The sequence below is a fragment of the Danio rerio genome, chromosome 2 (assembly GCF_049306965.1).
Source record: "Danio rerio strain Tuebingen ecotype United States chromosome 2, GRCz12tu, whole genome shotgun sequence".
Classification (NCBI taxonomy): domain Eukaryota; kingdom Metazoa; phylum Chordata; class Actinopteri; order Cypriniformes; family Danionidae; genus Danio; species Danio rerio.
The window spans coordinates 49,037,501-49,053,104 of record NC_133177.1 but is presented as its reverse complement, the minus strand read 5'-3'; the positions used below and the strand labels follow the sequence as shown (position 1 = coordinate 49,053,104).

The following is a 15,604-nucleotide window of genomic DNA, read 5'->3' as shown; positions in this document are numbered from 1 at the left end:
TAAATCAGTCAAACAGATGTATACTGCTTGCATCGATATCCTGATGCTGTCTGCTGAGTGTGCAATTTAGGTTTACATGTATACATGTTTACAATATTTCTTTTGGAAGCTGTTTGGACAGGACTGTGTGCAGGTATAGTGTGTCCACAGTCATATTAGAGTGACAGAAACAAAATAACTCTTTTTTTTTTTTTTTTTTTTTAATGTCCAAATCCTTGCAATTCTGAGGCCCACCGCAACGTGACAAAAGAAAGTGGTAGACCCCGCCCACCGGATTAATTGACAGCCACGTCTCCATAGTAATGCGTATAATCATATCAACAAGACAAGACTTGCCTCCACTACCTCCATGCCTTTTTTTATCTCGGGGGGCTTTGTTCAGTTTGTTCATGACTATTAACATTTGTATAATGTTAGTATTATTATTAGCAGTATTATTTATTATATGAATATTTTTATTTTTTTAATAAAAAACAAGTTTAGATCTCCAAAACCAGACAGGTGGACAGATATATGCATCACTATGGGGCATAGGAATACAACCTGTGTTTGGATAACTCAGTTTTTTTGACTACACTTCATTAATATTGTTTCTACACAGTAAAATCCGCTGTGTTAATTAAGCTGTGTTAATCTGCATTTACTCAAAATGAGTTAATTTTACAAGAAACGGTGAAAGACACCCCCTTGTGTTGGTGAAAATGATCAGAGTTGTATTCTACGTCGTTAACTTTGCTCTGTTAAGCTCCGCCCCTCAATCTACCCCCTGCAGAGAACGTGTTGGAGTTTTGTCGGCGCCATTTTCTGCTCCCTCGTGCGTATTGGTAAGCTCTCTTGTTTAACGTCTTAAAACATCATTTTATCGATTTATATGAGTAAATGTGCTAACACAACGGTATATGTTGTACTTTGATGCGTTTTGTTTGTTAAAACATTGATTATGAGTCACTTTGTGACCGTGTCATTCCATCGATTTTATCACAGTGTGGTCACCCTAACGTTAAAGATAAAGCTTAAACGATGCCAATGATCTTACTTAAATTGTTTTTGCGATTTCTAATCTTACTTTTATATCCATTTAGTTTTGTACTGTGAACTCTCTGAAGAAGACGGTAACGTTAGACTACATTTAGCCTCGAAGTTTTGCTTTCAAGAGCAACTCTGCAATGCTCCAGGTAACTGTTTGGTCAGTATTATGTTGTTTCAACATATTAAGATGGTAACTTACAGAGAAAGTTATATGATATTGAACATATGTAGTGTAAAATTAACTGTGTCTGTATGGCTGTCGAGCTCACTGCTGGTTAAATATTTTCAGTCCATTTCAAATTACTTCCTAATTAACGTTTCTCTGTTAAGAGGTTGCATTTTAACAGCTTGTTAGTGTTGTCATGATACTGTTTTTCGGTAACAGTTAACTGAAATTCGCTGTTGAGCGCGGTCCTAAACCCCGCCGTTTGGCCGTGAAGGTCACCAGTTCACCGCACTTAACCGCTGTTTACCGAGTGCAAACACCGATACAGAGACAGCGGATCATTTTAAAACTGTGAATCATCAGCGGATCTCTTAAATGTCAGCCCATAGACACGCCAGCTCATCTTCGCGGCTTTTAAAACGATCAAGTGGCGTGCATCTGTGTTTGTGCCCGGTAAACAGTGGTGACATGTAGTGATGGGTCGTTCATAAACGATTCGTTCATTTTGAATGAATCTTTTGTATGACTCGAAAACGTTGAGTCCTTTCGGAGTGATTCGTTTAATTGCGCACGCGCACAATTGTGCTGGTGGAGCAGAAGATTCGTTCCTTTTCGAGTCTTCTATGTGCTTTGAGTCGTTCGTTCATCGCGTGAAAGACAGAAGCCAGTCATGCATTTAGAGCCGGAAAATGTTTTGATTCGTTCATTTCTCGAGTCTTCGGATTTTATTCATCTCTCTTCACGTGCTGCCACATGATAAACGAACGACTCAAAAACTAGAAGACTCAAGAGGTAAACTAAAATCATGGCTCCTTTTGGCAGCTTAATTAATATGGGTCTGTGTGACGTGAACGAACCACTGACGTTTGAAGAGCTGAAGCTGATAATCATAGACAAAAGACCAGGTAAACAATAAATGATGATTTACTCTTATAGCATTCCAAGTTATAACTATTTTGTGTAATGTGGCAACGTTTGTGCTAGTTGTAGATGAGTTTGGAAGCAACTTATTACATTTTAATAATATTTTGGCTACTCAAAAACACTTAAATATTAGCGGAAATGGATGCTTTTAATTCCAGTACCAATTGGTACCAATATTCAGTATCATGACAACCCTTCAGCACAGACATTATTTCAGAATTAAGTGGATTAGAATCTTTTTTTTTTCTATGGTGAATGTGTGTTATACTTTGACATAACAGAAAAATGATTGTTGACATATTGGTGTTTTCTTTTCCCCCAAGTTTCTGTGCATATAAGGCTCTACAGATCACATCGTGAGTAAAACCTTTAAGTACTTGTGTAATTACTTTACTAACTGGGATGACCAATTCTTAAATAATAAATATATGTTAATGGTTATAAAATCTTGCAACAATTTATAAACCTATGTGCCATTTTTGTGTCATTTATAAATCCCCCCCATTGGCACCTGTATGAAACATTCTCTTTTCCTACAGAGCATGCTGGTAAAGGTGAAATTTGGGAATGCACAAAAGTTTGTTAAAATAGCCAATCTGAACCTGGAGGACTTTTTGTCTGCAGGTAAGAAACAATTACACTTTTGTTATTCAGATTTCTTATTTGGTATGTGGTCAATTTAAATACTGATGTATATGCTGCTGTGTTATGTTTCCAGATGATATTCAGAGTTACCAGTATATAACTGATCAGCTTTCACATTTTGTTATTATTATGCAATATATTATTTATGTATTGTTTAGCCTTTTTGAAGTTTGGGGTTCCAAATGTACCTGAGAACGTGAAGGTTGTGGATGAATCTGGGACTGAGGTGGATGGTGATGTTTTTGAAGAGTTAATCAAAGATCCCTCCGTTGGCGTTCTCACCATAAAACATGGTGCAGGTTTGTATTTTATCACATTATTTGACTGTAATGTTTCACAGTTTTTGTCATAGAGACTTCCTGACCCCCCCCTCCTTATATTGTTTATGCAAACAGATTTGGAACCGGCCTCTCCACAATCATCTTCTATGCATTTAGATCAGTCTCTGTCTTCATCCTTTGACTCCCTTGACTCTCAGGATACAGTCATTATTGAAGAAGGCCCTGACAGTAAGCGAATGAAGCTGGATGATGAAGCAAAAAAGGTGGACTTTTTTTTTCTACATAAAAATGATTTAAAGTGAAAAAATATATAATTTACATTTTATTTAAAAATTCATTTTTTGCTTGTTGTTAGGTGTGTTTTTAATTTGTTTATAACCTGCCTTTTCCCCTCTTATTTTAAAGCTAGTGCAATCTGTTCTTGTCAAGAAACCTGGAGGCGAGAGTATAATAAATGAGTATAACAGAACAAAGGCTTTAAAGGATGAAACGAGGAGAAAAATGGTTAATATCCTGGCAGCTGATATGACCGAAAAAAATGGGTAATCTGCACAGTACTGATTTGTGTGTACACATAGCTACTTGATATAGTTGTGGATTTATTTTATTATTTTTTTATAATTAATCATTATTTTGCAGAGGGTCCCCACCAAGGCTGGTCAAAGAAAAATATGCCAGAGGAATCGTGGCTTTGTTCCCTTACCTCAGTGACCCCTATTCCAAAAATGGCTTTGTAAGTCTTGGACCTTTTTAAAATTTTACATTTGTGTTGTCACGTTTTTTTGTTTTTTTTTACACACCTATACTACAGATGGTATATTTTGCTCCTGTGTCCCCCTTTTTACCCATTTTTATCTCTTTAGGAGCATTACTATGATGGTGAGAGTGGCACCGGATATTTGGCATGGAGAATCAAAACTATTCAGAGAAACCTGGCTAAAGAACGACGAGGATCATTTGAAGGTACAAAATGAACTTCAGAAATGTAGCAATCTAATTTTCTTTGTGCTTGGATGATTATTTTTTTATTTTGTATAAACAAACAGTTAAAATAGTTTTGGTGTTTGTTAGGTCAAGTGTCGTATGCTGAGCGGGGATCCGGTGGACCAACTGTAGCAAGGCATTCAAAGTTTACTTCAGAGATTGTCCTGAGTGAGGATGAATGCAAGGAAGCAATTGCATTCATGAACCATTCTGCTGATGAGGATGCCATCAAGAAGAAAATGAAACTGACATTTGACTATCGTCGTAAGATGGTTCTTGATCCCATGCAGTCCAGTGATCTATTGACAATTTTTCCTCGTTTCAAGGACATTAAAGGCTTGGTAAGTGTTTATAATCATATTTGATAAATGGTTTGTTGTATAAAAAACAAATAGTCAGTGGTGACATGAGTTTAAAGATTTGCCCTAAGCATTACAATAATTAAAATGTTATGCTTATTAGATTGAGCAAGACTTTGTTCTGATGTTTGGAGAAGGAGTGTCAGGCAAGCTGCTAGAGAAGTGGACAACAGCGTTCAAGAAAAAAGTCATTCAGCAGTGCAAAAGACTTCCTGCAACCAGTGATTTACAGGAACTTTTGCTAGCAGCAGAATCTCTTCGTGATGACACTGAAGATGATGTTCATATTGGTAAGAATTTTGATTGTTTAGGTAATGTTTCATACCATGGTTATTATAATATTTAAAGGAACCCAAGCATGAATGAAGTTAGCCATAGTTACACACTGTCAGTTTAATTTTTAATTGTTCATATTCAATTGGAATTCATTCATATATATGTGTGTGTATTATTGCAAATCATATTCATAAATTTTTTTATATGTTGGTAGTTTGGATCAAAGTTTTATCAGATTTACAAATAATTGGATTCAAACTAAGATTGTTAATGTAGCTTTAGTCACTTTGTATATATTTTTGGCTTTTTTATGTAGTTAACTTCTAGTTTTCAACATTGTTTTGCTGCAAGTTAACATTTATGATATTAACCAATTGTTTGTTACCTGTTTAAACAGTTTGGGACAGCGACCTTGCTTCAGTACTACTACTGTTGCATCTGATTCCACCATCTGCTCAAGGCCGGAAGAGACCAGGGAAAGTTTCTGCTTCTCAAGCAGAAAATCATCTTGTTGTCTTCAAGAAGGTTTGTTTGCTGGTTTTATTTAATGATTGTTCTGTCATAGTTTTTTATTATTTAACTTGTTAGTGATGTTTCTTTTTTACTTGCTTGCTTTTTTTTAGAGTGGAACAAACATTGAGGAGCAGCTGCAAGACATCTCTGCGAGCGCTCAGCCCTATCTCCTGGCTGTAGGTCCTCAGAAGGATTCAATTCACCAGTTCTTCATCATCCTTGATCAGCATGCCATTCCATGCAAGTCCACCTCTTCTCTTGGTGCCTTTGATGAACTGTTTAAGGCACATTATGTTTTTGGCACCTCTTACAACACCATGCTGCACAACATGTACACTTTCATTCAAACCACTGTGTACAACATAGATGTTGGGAAAGTGAAAGAAAGTCCTCGTGTTGCTGAGGTTAGGGCAAGGCTGCTTAACTAGGTGCCTAAAGTTCCAGTGCACTCATGAAGTGTTTTGTTTGTGAGACTGAATTCAATGGTTCAAAAATGCTTGTTAGGCACTTCAGATTTGTTCATGGTTTGGTTCCTGGAAAGAGCCTTCGACTTAAATGTGTAGAGGCAGGATGCGGTTCTGAGTTTGGTACCTTCTCAGGTTTTAGAAAACATTTGAATATAAAACATCCTGAACAATGTGAACAGAGTTGTGACCCTAGTGGCATCTGTGAGACAGAGGAAGAAAATAGTGCTGCAATGTTCCACCAGAGTGACAGTGCTGAAGATGTGGCCACAACATCTGTAATGTTAAAGTCTAATAAGAACACTTTAGATATATGTGCGTCTGCTGTTGCACAACTGAAAGTTGCTGGTTTAAGTCAGTCTGCAATAAATGGTTTTGTTTCATCTATGAAAGAAGTGGTTTTTGAGATTCATAGTCAAGCCCAGGATGCAGCTTTGCTCTGTCTATCTTCTGAGGACACTGTTAGTAAAAGGAAAATAGAGGAATCTTTTACAAATTTAGAAAATCCATTTACTTTGTTAAATTCGGAAGTCAAGCGACAGCGACTGTTTACAGCGAAATGGGGAATTGTTGAACCTAGTGAAATAGTACTCGGCACAAGATTTGACAGCAGAAGAAATAAAACTACAGGAACATTTGATCAAGTTGTTGTGACTGATAAATTTTCTTATATTCCCATTTTAGAAACACTAAAGACAATTTTAAAAAATCCACAACTTACCCATTTGTTTAAACCCAGACACATTTCAAAGGAAGGAATTTATGTGGACTTAAGTGATGCAGCACATTTTAAAAGCAGTCCTTTATTTTCTACAGAAAAAGATGCCTTACAAATTCAGTTATTTTATGATGATTTTGAGACAGCTAATCCACTGGGCTCAAAGAAAGGTATACATAAATTGGGTGCAATCTATTTTTCATTAAGAAATTTCCCACCAGTTTTTAACTCCTCACTGGTTAATATTCATTTATGTGCCCTCTTTCATGCACAGGATGTTAAGCGCTATGGTTTTAACTCCATAATTGAGCCCCTGGTCAATGATCTGAAAGTGCTTGAAATTGAGGGAGTTAAGAATCCAGTGTCTGGAAGATGCATCAAGGGTGCTATCGTTCAAGTCACAGGGGATAACCTAGGTCTGCACAGCTTGTTTGGCTTTCTGGAATCATTTGGGGCTCGATATTGTTGTCGTTTTTGTCTGCTTGAGAAGCATCAGTTTCAGTCAGTGTTCTCTGAAGATAGTCCTGAGGTTGAACTAAGAACTGCTGAGATGCATGCTCTGCATTGTGAAACTTTACAGTCTGATTCTACACTACCTCACGTGTATGGTGTCAAAAGGGCATGCTTATTAAATTCCCTCAAATATTTCAACACAGCCACCAATTTTGCTGTTGATATAATGCACGACATTCTAGAAGGAGTTGCCCAGCTAGAGGTAAAACTTGTTCTGCAGTACATTCAGCATAATTTTCTGAGTGCCAATGATCTTGATGGTAGAGTACATGCTTTTGACTATGGTTACAATCAGCAGAGAAACCGTCCTCCAAAAGTCAAATTGCTTGATGGAAGCAATGATTTAGGTTTAAATGCTATTCAATCTTGGTGCTTATTGCGCAATTTGCCTTTAATATTTGGAGATTTAATACATAAAGATGATAAACACTGGCATCTTTTGCTTTTACTTCTGCAGATTGTTAACATTGTCTTTTCACCTGTCTTAACAGATGGCATGACCACTTATCTTAAACATTTGATAATTGAACATCATCGGCTATTTAAAATGTTATTCCCCCAAAAAAATCTTCTGCCAAAACATCACATCATGATGCATTACCCACAATGTATAAGGAAAATTGGTCCAATTTTGCTCACATGGTGTATGCGTTATGAAGCTAAGCACAAATTCTTTAAAACACAATTAAAAAGTTTCAAAAACATCACCAAAACACTAGCCAAAAAGCACCAGAGTTGTATGGCAATGTATTGGGAGTCTTTTAGCCAGTACAGACTGACTCTTGGCCCAGGAAAGATGGTGGAACTCAGGGAAATTAGAGGTGGCCCAGAGATTGCTTCAAAATTAGGTGTGGTAATATCTGAAATAGTCTATGCTGTAAAGTGGATCAAACATCATGGCACAGAGTATCGTCCTGACTTTATTATCTGCACAGAAGTAGCAAATGAGATGCCAGTGTTTTGTAAGATCATGACTCTAGCTGTCAAAAATGAAAATGTACTGTTATGTGGCACACTAATGGAAACTGTATGTTTTGATGAGCATTACTATGCTTTTACAGTCAGACTGCATCCAGAAAAAGTTTTAACAGTTGTCAATGTTAATGAGCTGTGTTATTTCAAACCATTTGATCTTCAAAGAAAATATGGTACAACTGATTCTGTACTTCATATTGTACCATATTGCCATTTTATGCAGACTTGAAATTTTTGCACTGTATTTTTGTAAGCCTGAATGTTTTAATAAAAGTTTTAACTGATATTGAGTTTCGTTTTCTGTTTTATTTGTTGTTTAATGTTTTTTTAGTATGTTCAGTAGCATTAAAAAATTGCACCAGAGTGAAATAATGACAGTTAAAGCAACACCATATGGGTTGTAAATCAACTCTTTATTAGTGATGTATTAACATTTAACTGGAGTTGATTTCTGTTTGGTGTTAAATTAAGGAACACCAGACAGAGTTAATTTCTGTTCAGAGTTAAACAGCTTAACAATTTTCAGTGTTGACCAGTGTTACATTTTAACTCAAAATTGAGTTAATTTTACTCTGAAAATATAACACAATGAAAAGTGTTAATTTAACACCAATTCTGAGTGGGACCAAATACACTCACGTGCAGTGTTAAATTTAACTCTTTAAGAGTTTATTCAACACAGCAAAATTTACTGTGTATATTCATTTGCTGGAAATTGGAACTGATAATAGAAATAGTTTTGAAACAAATCTTTGCTCTTAATGAACTAAATTAAATACGTAGGCTAATGGATGTCTTAAGTAGAGAGTGTACAACACCGTTTCCTTATTCATGAAAGTAAAGGAGTAAAATAGAGAGTAAAATTGAAGAGAAAGTAAAGAGGCTGAATGAAGGAGCCCCATTCTTTATCCTCGTGCTGCTGATGGTCTGTTTAACCAGCCTGATCTCACGAGGAAACGCAAGTATTTTACTTTTTGTCAGTTTAGTAGCTAATTCGTATGAATTCGTACGAGTTCAGTCGTACGAAAATGTACGATTTTAAAAAGGAGGCATGGCACCCAACCCCACCCCTAACCCCAACTGTCATTGGGTGATGAGCAAATCATACTAAATTGTACGACTTAGATGGTACGAATTCATACGAATTAGCCACTAAATCAAAAAGATTGCGTTGGTTTAACCGTTTTCTCGCTACTGAAGCGTTCAGTTTTTCCACTTACAAAATTCGACATGTAAATAGAAAACTTGCCATGGCGGGATGCAATTGACTCTTAAAGGGAATGGCAGATGATACTCTAATTGATTTAATGCACTTTATGCTCAAAACACACCCATAACTTATTAAGAGAATAAGCACAAAACTGTTAGACCATGCACCGAGGCGCAAAGCGTATTTTTAATCCTCAAAATGGCAAAAGTGGATTCGAACTATGCCATGCGCACTGGACTATGCACCTAGATCGTTAAAATAGAGCCCCCTTTTTTCACAGCTCAATATTGAAAAGTAGATGTTTTTTACACGTTAATTTAAAGTGCATGCTTTAAAAATTTATGTTTTTAAAGTATGGATTGCAATTGACAAATGTGCCTAGAACTGAATGCTCACATAGAACAGATGAAGATGTCTAAATCCTTTAGAGGTTAGCAGGTTTATTCAGTACATACTTGAGCTCTGATACCAACCTTATTCATATCTCAGATTAATAAAAACTACAATCTAATCTGGAACGTGAGATTATCAATCAGTCTGTATGTTCAGAGAGCAGAGGGAAGTTCTGGCATGTAAAAACCATTTAAGTAGCCATAACAAAAGTGTGCTGAAGAGCATTACGATGGGCCATGAATTGTCCTTTGTGCGATTTGAACCTAGAGCCTTTTGGTACCAAGCCCAGATCTTTAACCACCACACCAAACCATCCAACTGAGCAAAAAGTTGTGGTGAAAAATAGATGGATTTTAGGAGGATCCAAAGCTAGACGGTTGAAGACGGCAGGGAGCTGCTTGGAGTAACACCAACCCAAATGTGAAAGAACATCCAGTGTGAGTCACAGACAAAGACGCTGCATGATTTAAGCCACACTTTTAACTTTAAAAAAAAGTTAAGTGGTTTTATGTGGTTTCTATAACTGGTATAAACAGCATTGGACATTCACTCCAATCAGAATACAAAATGTTAGTAATATCTTGCATATCGTTGCCGACTGACTGTTTTTTGGAAATGCAGATTTTTCTTATGCCAATTTTTTGAAGACTGATTATTTGTGAAAGCACTGTAGGAAAAAAGGCAGAAACGTGGGTGAATAAAACACATTTGTTTTTTGGAGGCTGCAGTGCAGTGTGTGTTTTTACTGGAGATCACAGATCTTACACGCTGCTTCAAGTCAACGTGAAACCCAAATCATCCTTTCTTGCTTTAATACACATTCCTGCCTTATAGTAATGATTCACCAGTGCAGAGTTTACCAAATATTAATAATAAAAAACAGCGTCAAAAAAAATTATACTTTTGTCAGTGCCAATAGCGGTTAGTGTGGTCTAGTGGTTAGAGTGTTGCATATATGTTTTACATAACGGATGCCCTTCCAGCTGCAACCTAGTACTGGGAAACCCCCATACACTCGCATTTACTCACATTCATACACTACGGCCAATTTACCTATAGTGCATATCTCTGTGGAGGAAACCAAAGCACTTGAAGAAAACCCACATGAACACGGGGAGAACATGCAAACTGCACACAGAAACGCCAACTGGCCCAGCCGGGAATCGAACCAGCAACCTTCTTGCTGTGAGGCGAGATTGCTAACCACTAAGGCACTGTACCACCCCTAAGTTGTATCATATAAATTTGTTAAATGTCACTCATTAGTCAGCAAATGTGATCTCTGAAACCTTATTTCGGAAGAGTTGGGTTGTTATTGTAGGTTAAAATGACTCTCTGTTTAAAGAATTGGGTCTGACCAGTTCCATTTAGAAATGTACATTTATTTTCAATCACCCAAGACCTGAGGCATGTAATAACCTACATGACCAAATGTCCAAGGAACAAATTGAAATCTTAGATCTTAATCCACTTGAGTCTTGGGTCAGACCTCGCGCTTCTGGACCTGTGAAGACCTCTAGTTCCAACCCAGTACACGCAAGAAGTATCTAATAAAGGGGTTTGTAAGAGAATGCAATTTCTACAGAACACAAATCTTTCTCTACCATATTCAGTTCGAGACACAGTAGAACGGATTTTTATAATTGTTTCTTTGCCAATTTCTGAATGAAATTTTTTCTACACCCAATTATTTTGTAACTATAGTACCACCAGTATTTTAATGCATTGTGCATCAACATGGAAGAGAAACATGTACAGTAGGAGTCAAAATTATTCATTTTCAAAATTAATGGGAAAAAAAATTCTAAATTATTAATTAATAAATTTTTCTCTTTTACAAATATTTCCCAAGTGCTCTTTAACAGACCAAGGGTATTTCCACAACATTTCCTCTAACATATTTTTTTTCTGGGGAAAATCTTTAAGCAGTTTCTCATTTTTGTAAAACAAAAAAGTGTTTTTTTTTTTTGGCTTTTTTTTTTTTTTGTTTTTTTTAAAGGTCAATATTATTAGCCACTGGCTACAGAACTTAACAGAACAGAACCCTGTTAATCAATAGCTTGTTTAATTATCATAACTTGCCTAGGTAACATAACCTAGTTAAGCCTTTAAATTACACTTTAAGTTGAATATCTTGCAAAATGACTAGAAAATATTATCCACTGTCATCTTGGCAAAATACGTTTCACCTAGCGTTTCTGAAAAGATCTCCATCTACACTAAACTGCTGAAAACGCACATCCCGGGACTACACACTCACTCTATCATGTGATGCAGTGTATGCGGACATCTGAGCCCCAGCCAGTGAGCGGGTGCTTTGAGCACACCTCCCCAGGTGAGTGCAGTGCACACTGAATTGTTAATCAAGGATCTACTGCTGGATCTCTTCTAACTATAATTGTTAAATATAATATTTAATTTGTCTATATCTAATGACTCTTTGGTATTTTGAATCAATTGTTCTCAGGTAACGTGTTTTGGCTGAGTGCAAAGATAAGTTAATATATGAATTTATGTAACCACGTACGCCGATTCTGCACATTTGATTGATTGCTTGCCTTTATTTTCCAATATTGTATAAACTTTTTGTATTATTGATTGATTATTTATTTATTATTACTGAAAACTGGTATTCAGCAAAAGAGACAGGGTATGCTTTGTATTTTTCAATGAAAATGAAAGGAGGCAGTTTTTTTATAGGCTTCGTTTTGTCATAAATATGCATAAAGTGAAACTCACAATCATAAATATTTAGCAACACGAGCCTTAATGTTTTTGGTGTCTGTTAAGTTGCTAATATTAAAATGAACATAGGCAGTTCCTTATATTATGTTTTCATTTTATTGTTAAAATTGTGAAACAATTAAACATTATGTTATAACGCACTTTGTTACCTTTAAAGTTTTACCGCATGTGTCCTCTGGAGTTTGTTTTCTATATCAAACTTGCGAAGTCTGAACTTAAGGAAAGGATGCAAGACTGAACTTAATATTGGGGAAAAGCACTAATCAGCAAGGACGCGTGGCGCAGTAGGTAGTGCTGTCACCTCACAGCAAGAAGGTTGCTGGTTTGAGCCTTGGCTGGGTTAGTTGGCGTTTCTGTGTGGAGTCTGCATGTTTTCCCCACGTTCGCGTGGGTTTTCTCCGGGTGTTCCGATTTCCCCCACAAGTCCAAAGACATTCCATAGACATGCGGATAGGTGAATTGGGTAAGCTAAATTGTCCGTAGTGTGTGTGTGTGTGTGTGTGTGTGTGTGTGTGTGTGTGTGTGTGTGTGTGTGTGTGTGTGTGTGTGTGTATATGAGTGTGAATGGATGTTTCCCAGCGATGGGTTGCGGCTGGAAGGGCATCTGCTGTGTAAAAATGTGCTGGGCAAGTTGGCGGTTCATTCCACTGTGGCGACCCCAGATTAATAAAGGGACCAAGCCGAAAAGAAAATAAATGAATGAATCAGCCAAGTGATTGTCTGCAGCCATGCCTCGGTTTTCAGATGTCTTAGTTTTCCCCATCCACACTGACCTAGAGAAGCAGCGTTTTAAGACCAAAACGACCTCTTCAGCGTTTCCAAAATGCTCTGTTTTCAGGGCTCGAAAACTCAGAGGTAGTGTGGACAGAAGGCATACCGGCAGCAAAACATATGTGTTTGTAAAACTAAAATGTATTAGTGTAGTTGGGGCCTCAAACTATCTTATGTCTAATGTATTTAGATTAAATTCACATTTCAGAAGCGGGCTAATCATTTCAAAGATTATATCTAGTCATCTTCTGCATTGTTGATGGCCAGGATTTGGTCGGTTGCTAGTAGAGACAGTTGGAATGAGGCAGGAACCACATTTGGGCACAAGAGGACAGAATGATTGCGAGTGAAGGAGCGAAAGAGAGAGAATATTGTCATAATTGCATGTTCTGCTGACGGTGCTTAAGAAGTGGAGCCAATGGGGGAAATGAAATACAGACCGTCGATGTGCCGCGTGACCTCTCTGAGAACGAGAGAGTGATGGATGTGAGAGAAAGAGACATTGCTGGGCCACAAACACCGCAAAACAGTCTTGGTGCTTTACCAAAACTTGGAGAATTTGGTGAGAGACAGAGGAAGAAGAAACAAAGAAATTGGCAAACTGCACTCCTCTGTGTTACCTGACATCGGTTTAGTCATTTATCATTGGTCGTTAGGGTGAGTTATCTTTTGAGGCATGAAATTGGAGCCAGACATCCACTCTAAAGTAAACACTTATTCTCTGAGGGGCAACGGATTTGTTATAAATCTATTAGGAGTCAGTCAGTGTGGCCCAAAGGTAATTTCTTGTTAATGGTGGGGCTCTGTGGGTGTGTTTGGCTTTTCCATCTGTACTTTCCTGACTGATTATTTGCAACGATGTGTTTCTTTGTTCTTAAAAGACCAAATACACATACCAGACCCGAGCCAGATGGGAGCTGGCAAACTGCGAAATGTATAACTCCAAGCTTTTTTAGCAGTGCAAAACCAGTGCAAAGGTATAACCACTTAATTGTCATACCCACTTCTAACACATACATGAAAATAACATATTCAGCTTAAACATCTGCCAATCTTTGGTGCACATATTTAAGCTTGACTAATAAGTCAGATTGTAGCTGAAGTGAAAAATGTTAACTAAAACAAATGCCTTTGTTTATGAAAATAATACAAATGAAAATTTGTATATCTTATAATACATAAAATTTAGTAAGCTAAATATCTGCACAAATCATGTTCCAAATTTAAAGTTAAAATCTCAAAAAATTTGCTTTCAATAAGATTTCGTTTGGCTGCAATACCAAACATTACCACCGGATGACATCCAGTTTCCATTGCTGATCATACATGGGTGCCCCCCTATATTTTGGAGGAAAAAGAACTGTATTTTTTTATAACTTTGACAATATTTGTGATATTCTGTTAATATTTTAGCCCTTAAAACATCTCAACTAAATTTTACATTCTACACTAAATTTTACATCTGGATTGCTGTAGCAAAGTAATGCTTTATGTATCATTGTTGCAAATCAATAAGTAATTGTTTCTCAGTATTATCTTACAAAAATCACCAGTCACCAGATCTGGAAACTAGACATTTTAAGACTTCAAATACAAATTTTGAAAGAAAATTTTAGATAGCATTTGGTTCTTGCATCTGAACTTTTCAAATGTAACCGTAAATGGTCTCACAGATGTTAGGGTAACAGTAACTGTGTTTTAATCTTCCTACATAACAAAAACTGTGGTAAAATATGTATTCAGAAGACATTTCCAACAATATATAATGTATCATGATTGTATTAGGACATAATTGCAAAGAAAAGTCATATTTAAACATTTCGGTGGCAAAACAGTGACAGCCAGGGGGCTAAACCAGCCTAAGCTTGTCTTTCAACCTGGTTCAGATGAAGTGTCGTCTAAATAACCCAACAGATCAGCTTCATGGGTGATCATGCTAACATGCAAAACCAACTAAAGCAAGGGAAAAAGTCATTTTCTTTGGTCCGATCTAGACTCGAAATCAGAGGTTATGCTGTCATTTATCTGTACAAAATGAATGTCTTACCTTTTCACCACATCATCTCCACTCCAACATGAGAACTCATCGACGACCTTCTCTCCATCACACAACATATCAGGAAGCATGGCGTAGAAGGACTTATATCGGGAGATGTAGATTGTAAACTCACTACAACACAAATCCACAAATAAACAACACATACATATCATGAGTAATAAATGTTGGGATTAAAAAGCTTTGAAAGATAAAACACAGAGACTAATTCTACTGCTAACAACAGCTTTAGGAAAGTGTTTTGAGACAAACACAAAGTATTATTATGGTAGTTGCTGTAAAAACATATTGGAGAGAATGTTAACAAGTGTATTAATTAATGTAACAAAATGAGACACTATTGTAAAAGTTAAATAAAATAGAATTTTACTATTTAAATAAATACTGAAATAAAATAAGTCGTCCAAAATTCCACTACAAATAGAAAAAATAGGTAAAATGAAATAAAATAAAATAAATAATACACATAATAAAAATATCCTATATCCATTTGTAACTAATGTCAAAAGCTGTTTTAAAAAATCCAATAAAATAGAGGAAAAATAAAATAAGTAAATAAAACTTCCTATATCATTTTGCAAC

At 36.4% G+C, this 15,604-nt stretch overlaps 2 protein-coding genes across 12 annotated transcripts in view; one reads left to right on the top strand and one right to left on the bottom strand.

The window, feature by feature from the left end:
* gpc5c (glypican 5c) overlaps positions 1-15,604 on the bottom strand; it is a 295,133-nt gene that overhangs the window by 169,047 nt on the left and 110,482 nt on the right. For both annotated transcript variants that reach the window (XM_005171430.6, XM_005171431.6), the window contains one exon: positions 15,014-15,136. In XM_005171430.6, the coding sequence (XP_005171487.3) occupies positions 15,014-15,136 (123 nt within the window). The remainder of the gene's footprint in view (positions 1-15,013; positions 15,137-15,604) is intronic.
* LOC110438671 (uncharacterized) lies at positions 209-8,133 on the top strand. 10 transcript variants are annotated; one of them, XR_012394101.1, is made up of 13 exons: positions 771-824; positions 1,083-1,175; positions 2,443-2,475; positions 2,659-2,743; positions 2,923-3,063; positions 3,160-3,308; positions 3,451-3,587; positions 3,685-3,778; positions 3,909-4,008; positions 4,117-4,370; positions 4,526-4,678; positions 5,062-5,189; positions 5,288-8,133. XR_012394101.1 is itself a non-coding variant. In XM_021471720.3 (13 exons), the coding sequence occupies exons 5-13, from the start codon at positions 3,055-3,057 to the stop codon at positions 5,603-5,605; spliced, it is 1,293 nt and encodes a 430-aa protein (XP_021327395.1). In that variant the 5' UTR covers positions 771-824; positions 1,083-1,175; positions 2,443-2,475; positions 2,659-2,743; positions 2,923-3,054; the 3' UTR covers positions 5,606-8,133. The 10 variants fall into 10 exon arrangements, 6 of the variants coding, with proteins under 6 accessions (XP_073786122.1, XP_021327395.1, XP_068074387.1 ...); XM_021471720.3 differs by having other exon boundaries at positions 3,243-3,308; positions 4,492-4,678; XM_068218286.2 differs by having other exon boundaries at positions 4,492-4,678.

What these genes read in the sequence shown, in the direction of transcription:
- LOC110438671 (XM_073930021.1), top strand. Translation starts at nt 702, where the DNA reads ATGATCAGAGTTGTATTCTACGTCGTTAACTTTGCTCTGTTAAGCTCC. An exon ending in GGAGGACTTTTTGTCTGCAG is followed by an intron (nt 2,744 to 2,922) that starts GTAAGAAACAAT and finishes TGTATTGTTTAG; the next exon opens with CCTTTTTGAAGTTTGGGGTT. An exon ending in ATCTTGTTGTCTTCAAGAAG is followed by an intron (nt 5,190 to 5,287) that starts GTTTGTTTGCTG and finishes GCTTTTTTTTAG; the next exon opens with AGTGGAACAAACATTGAGGA.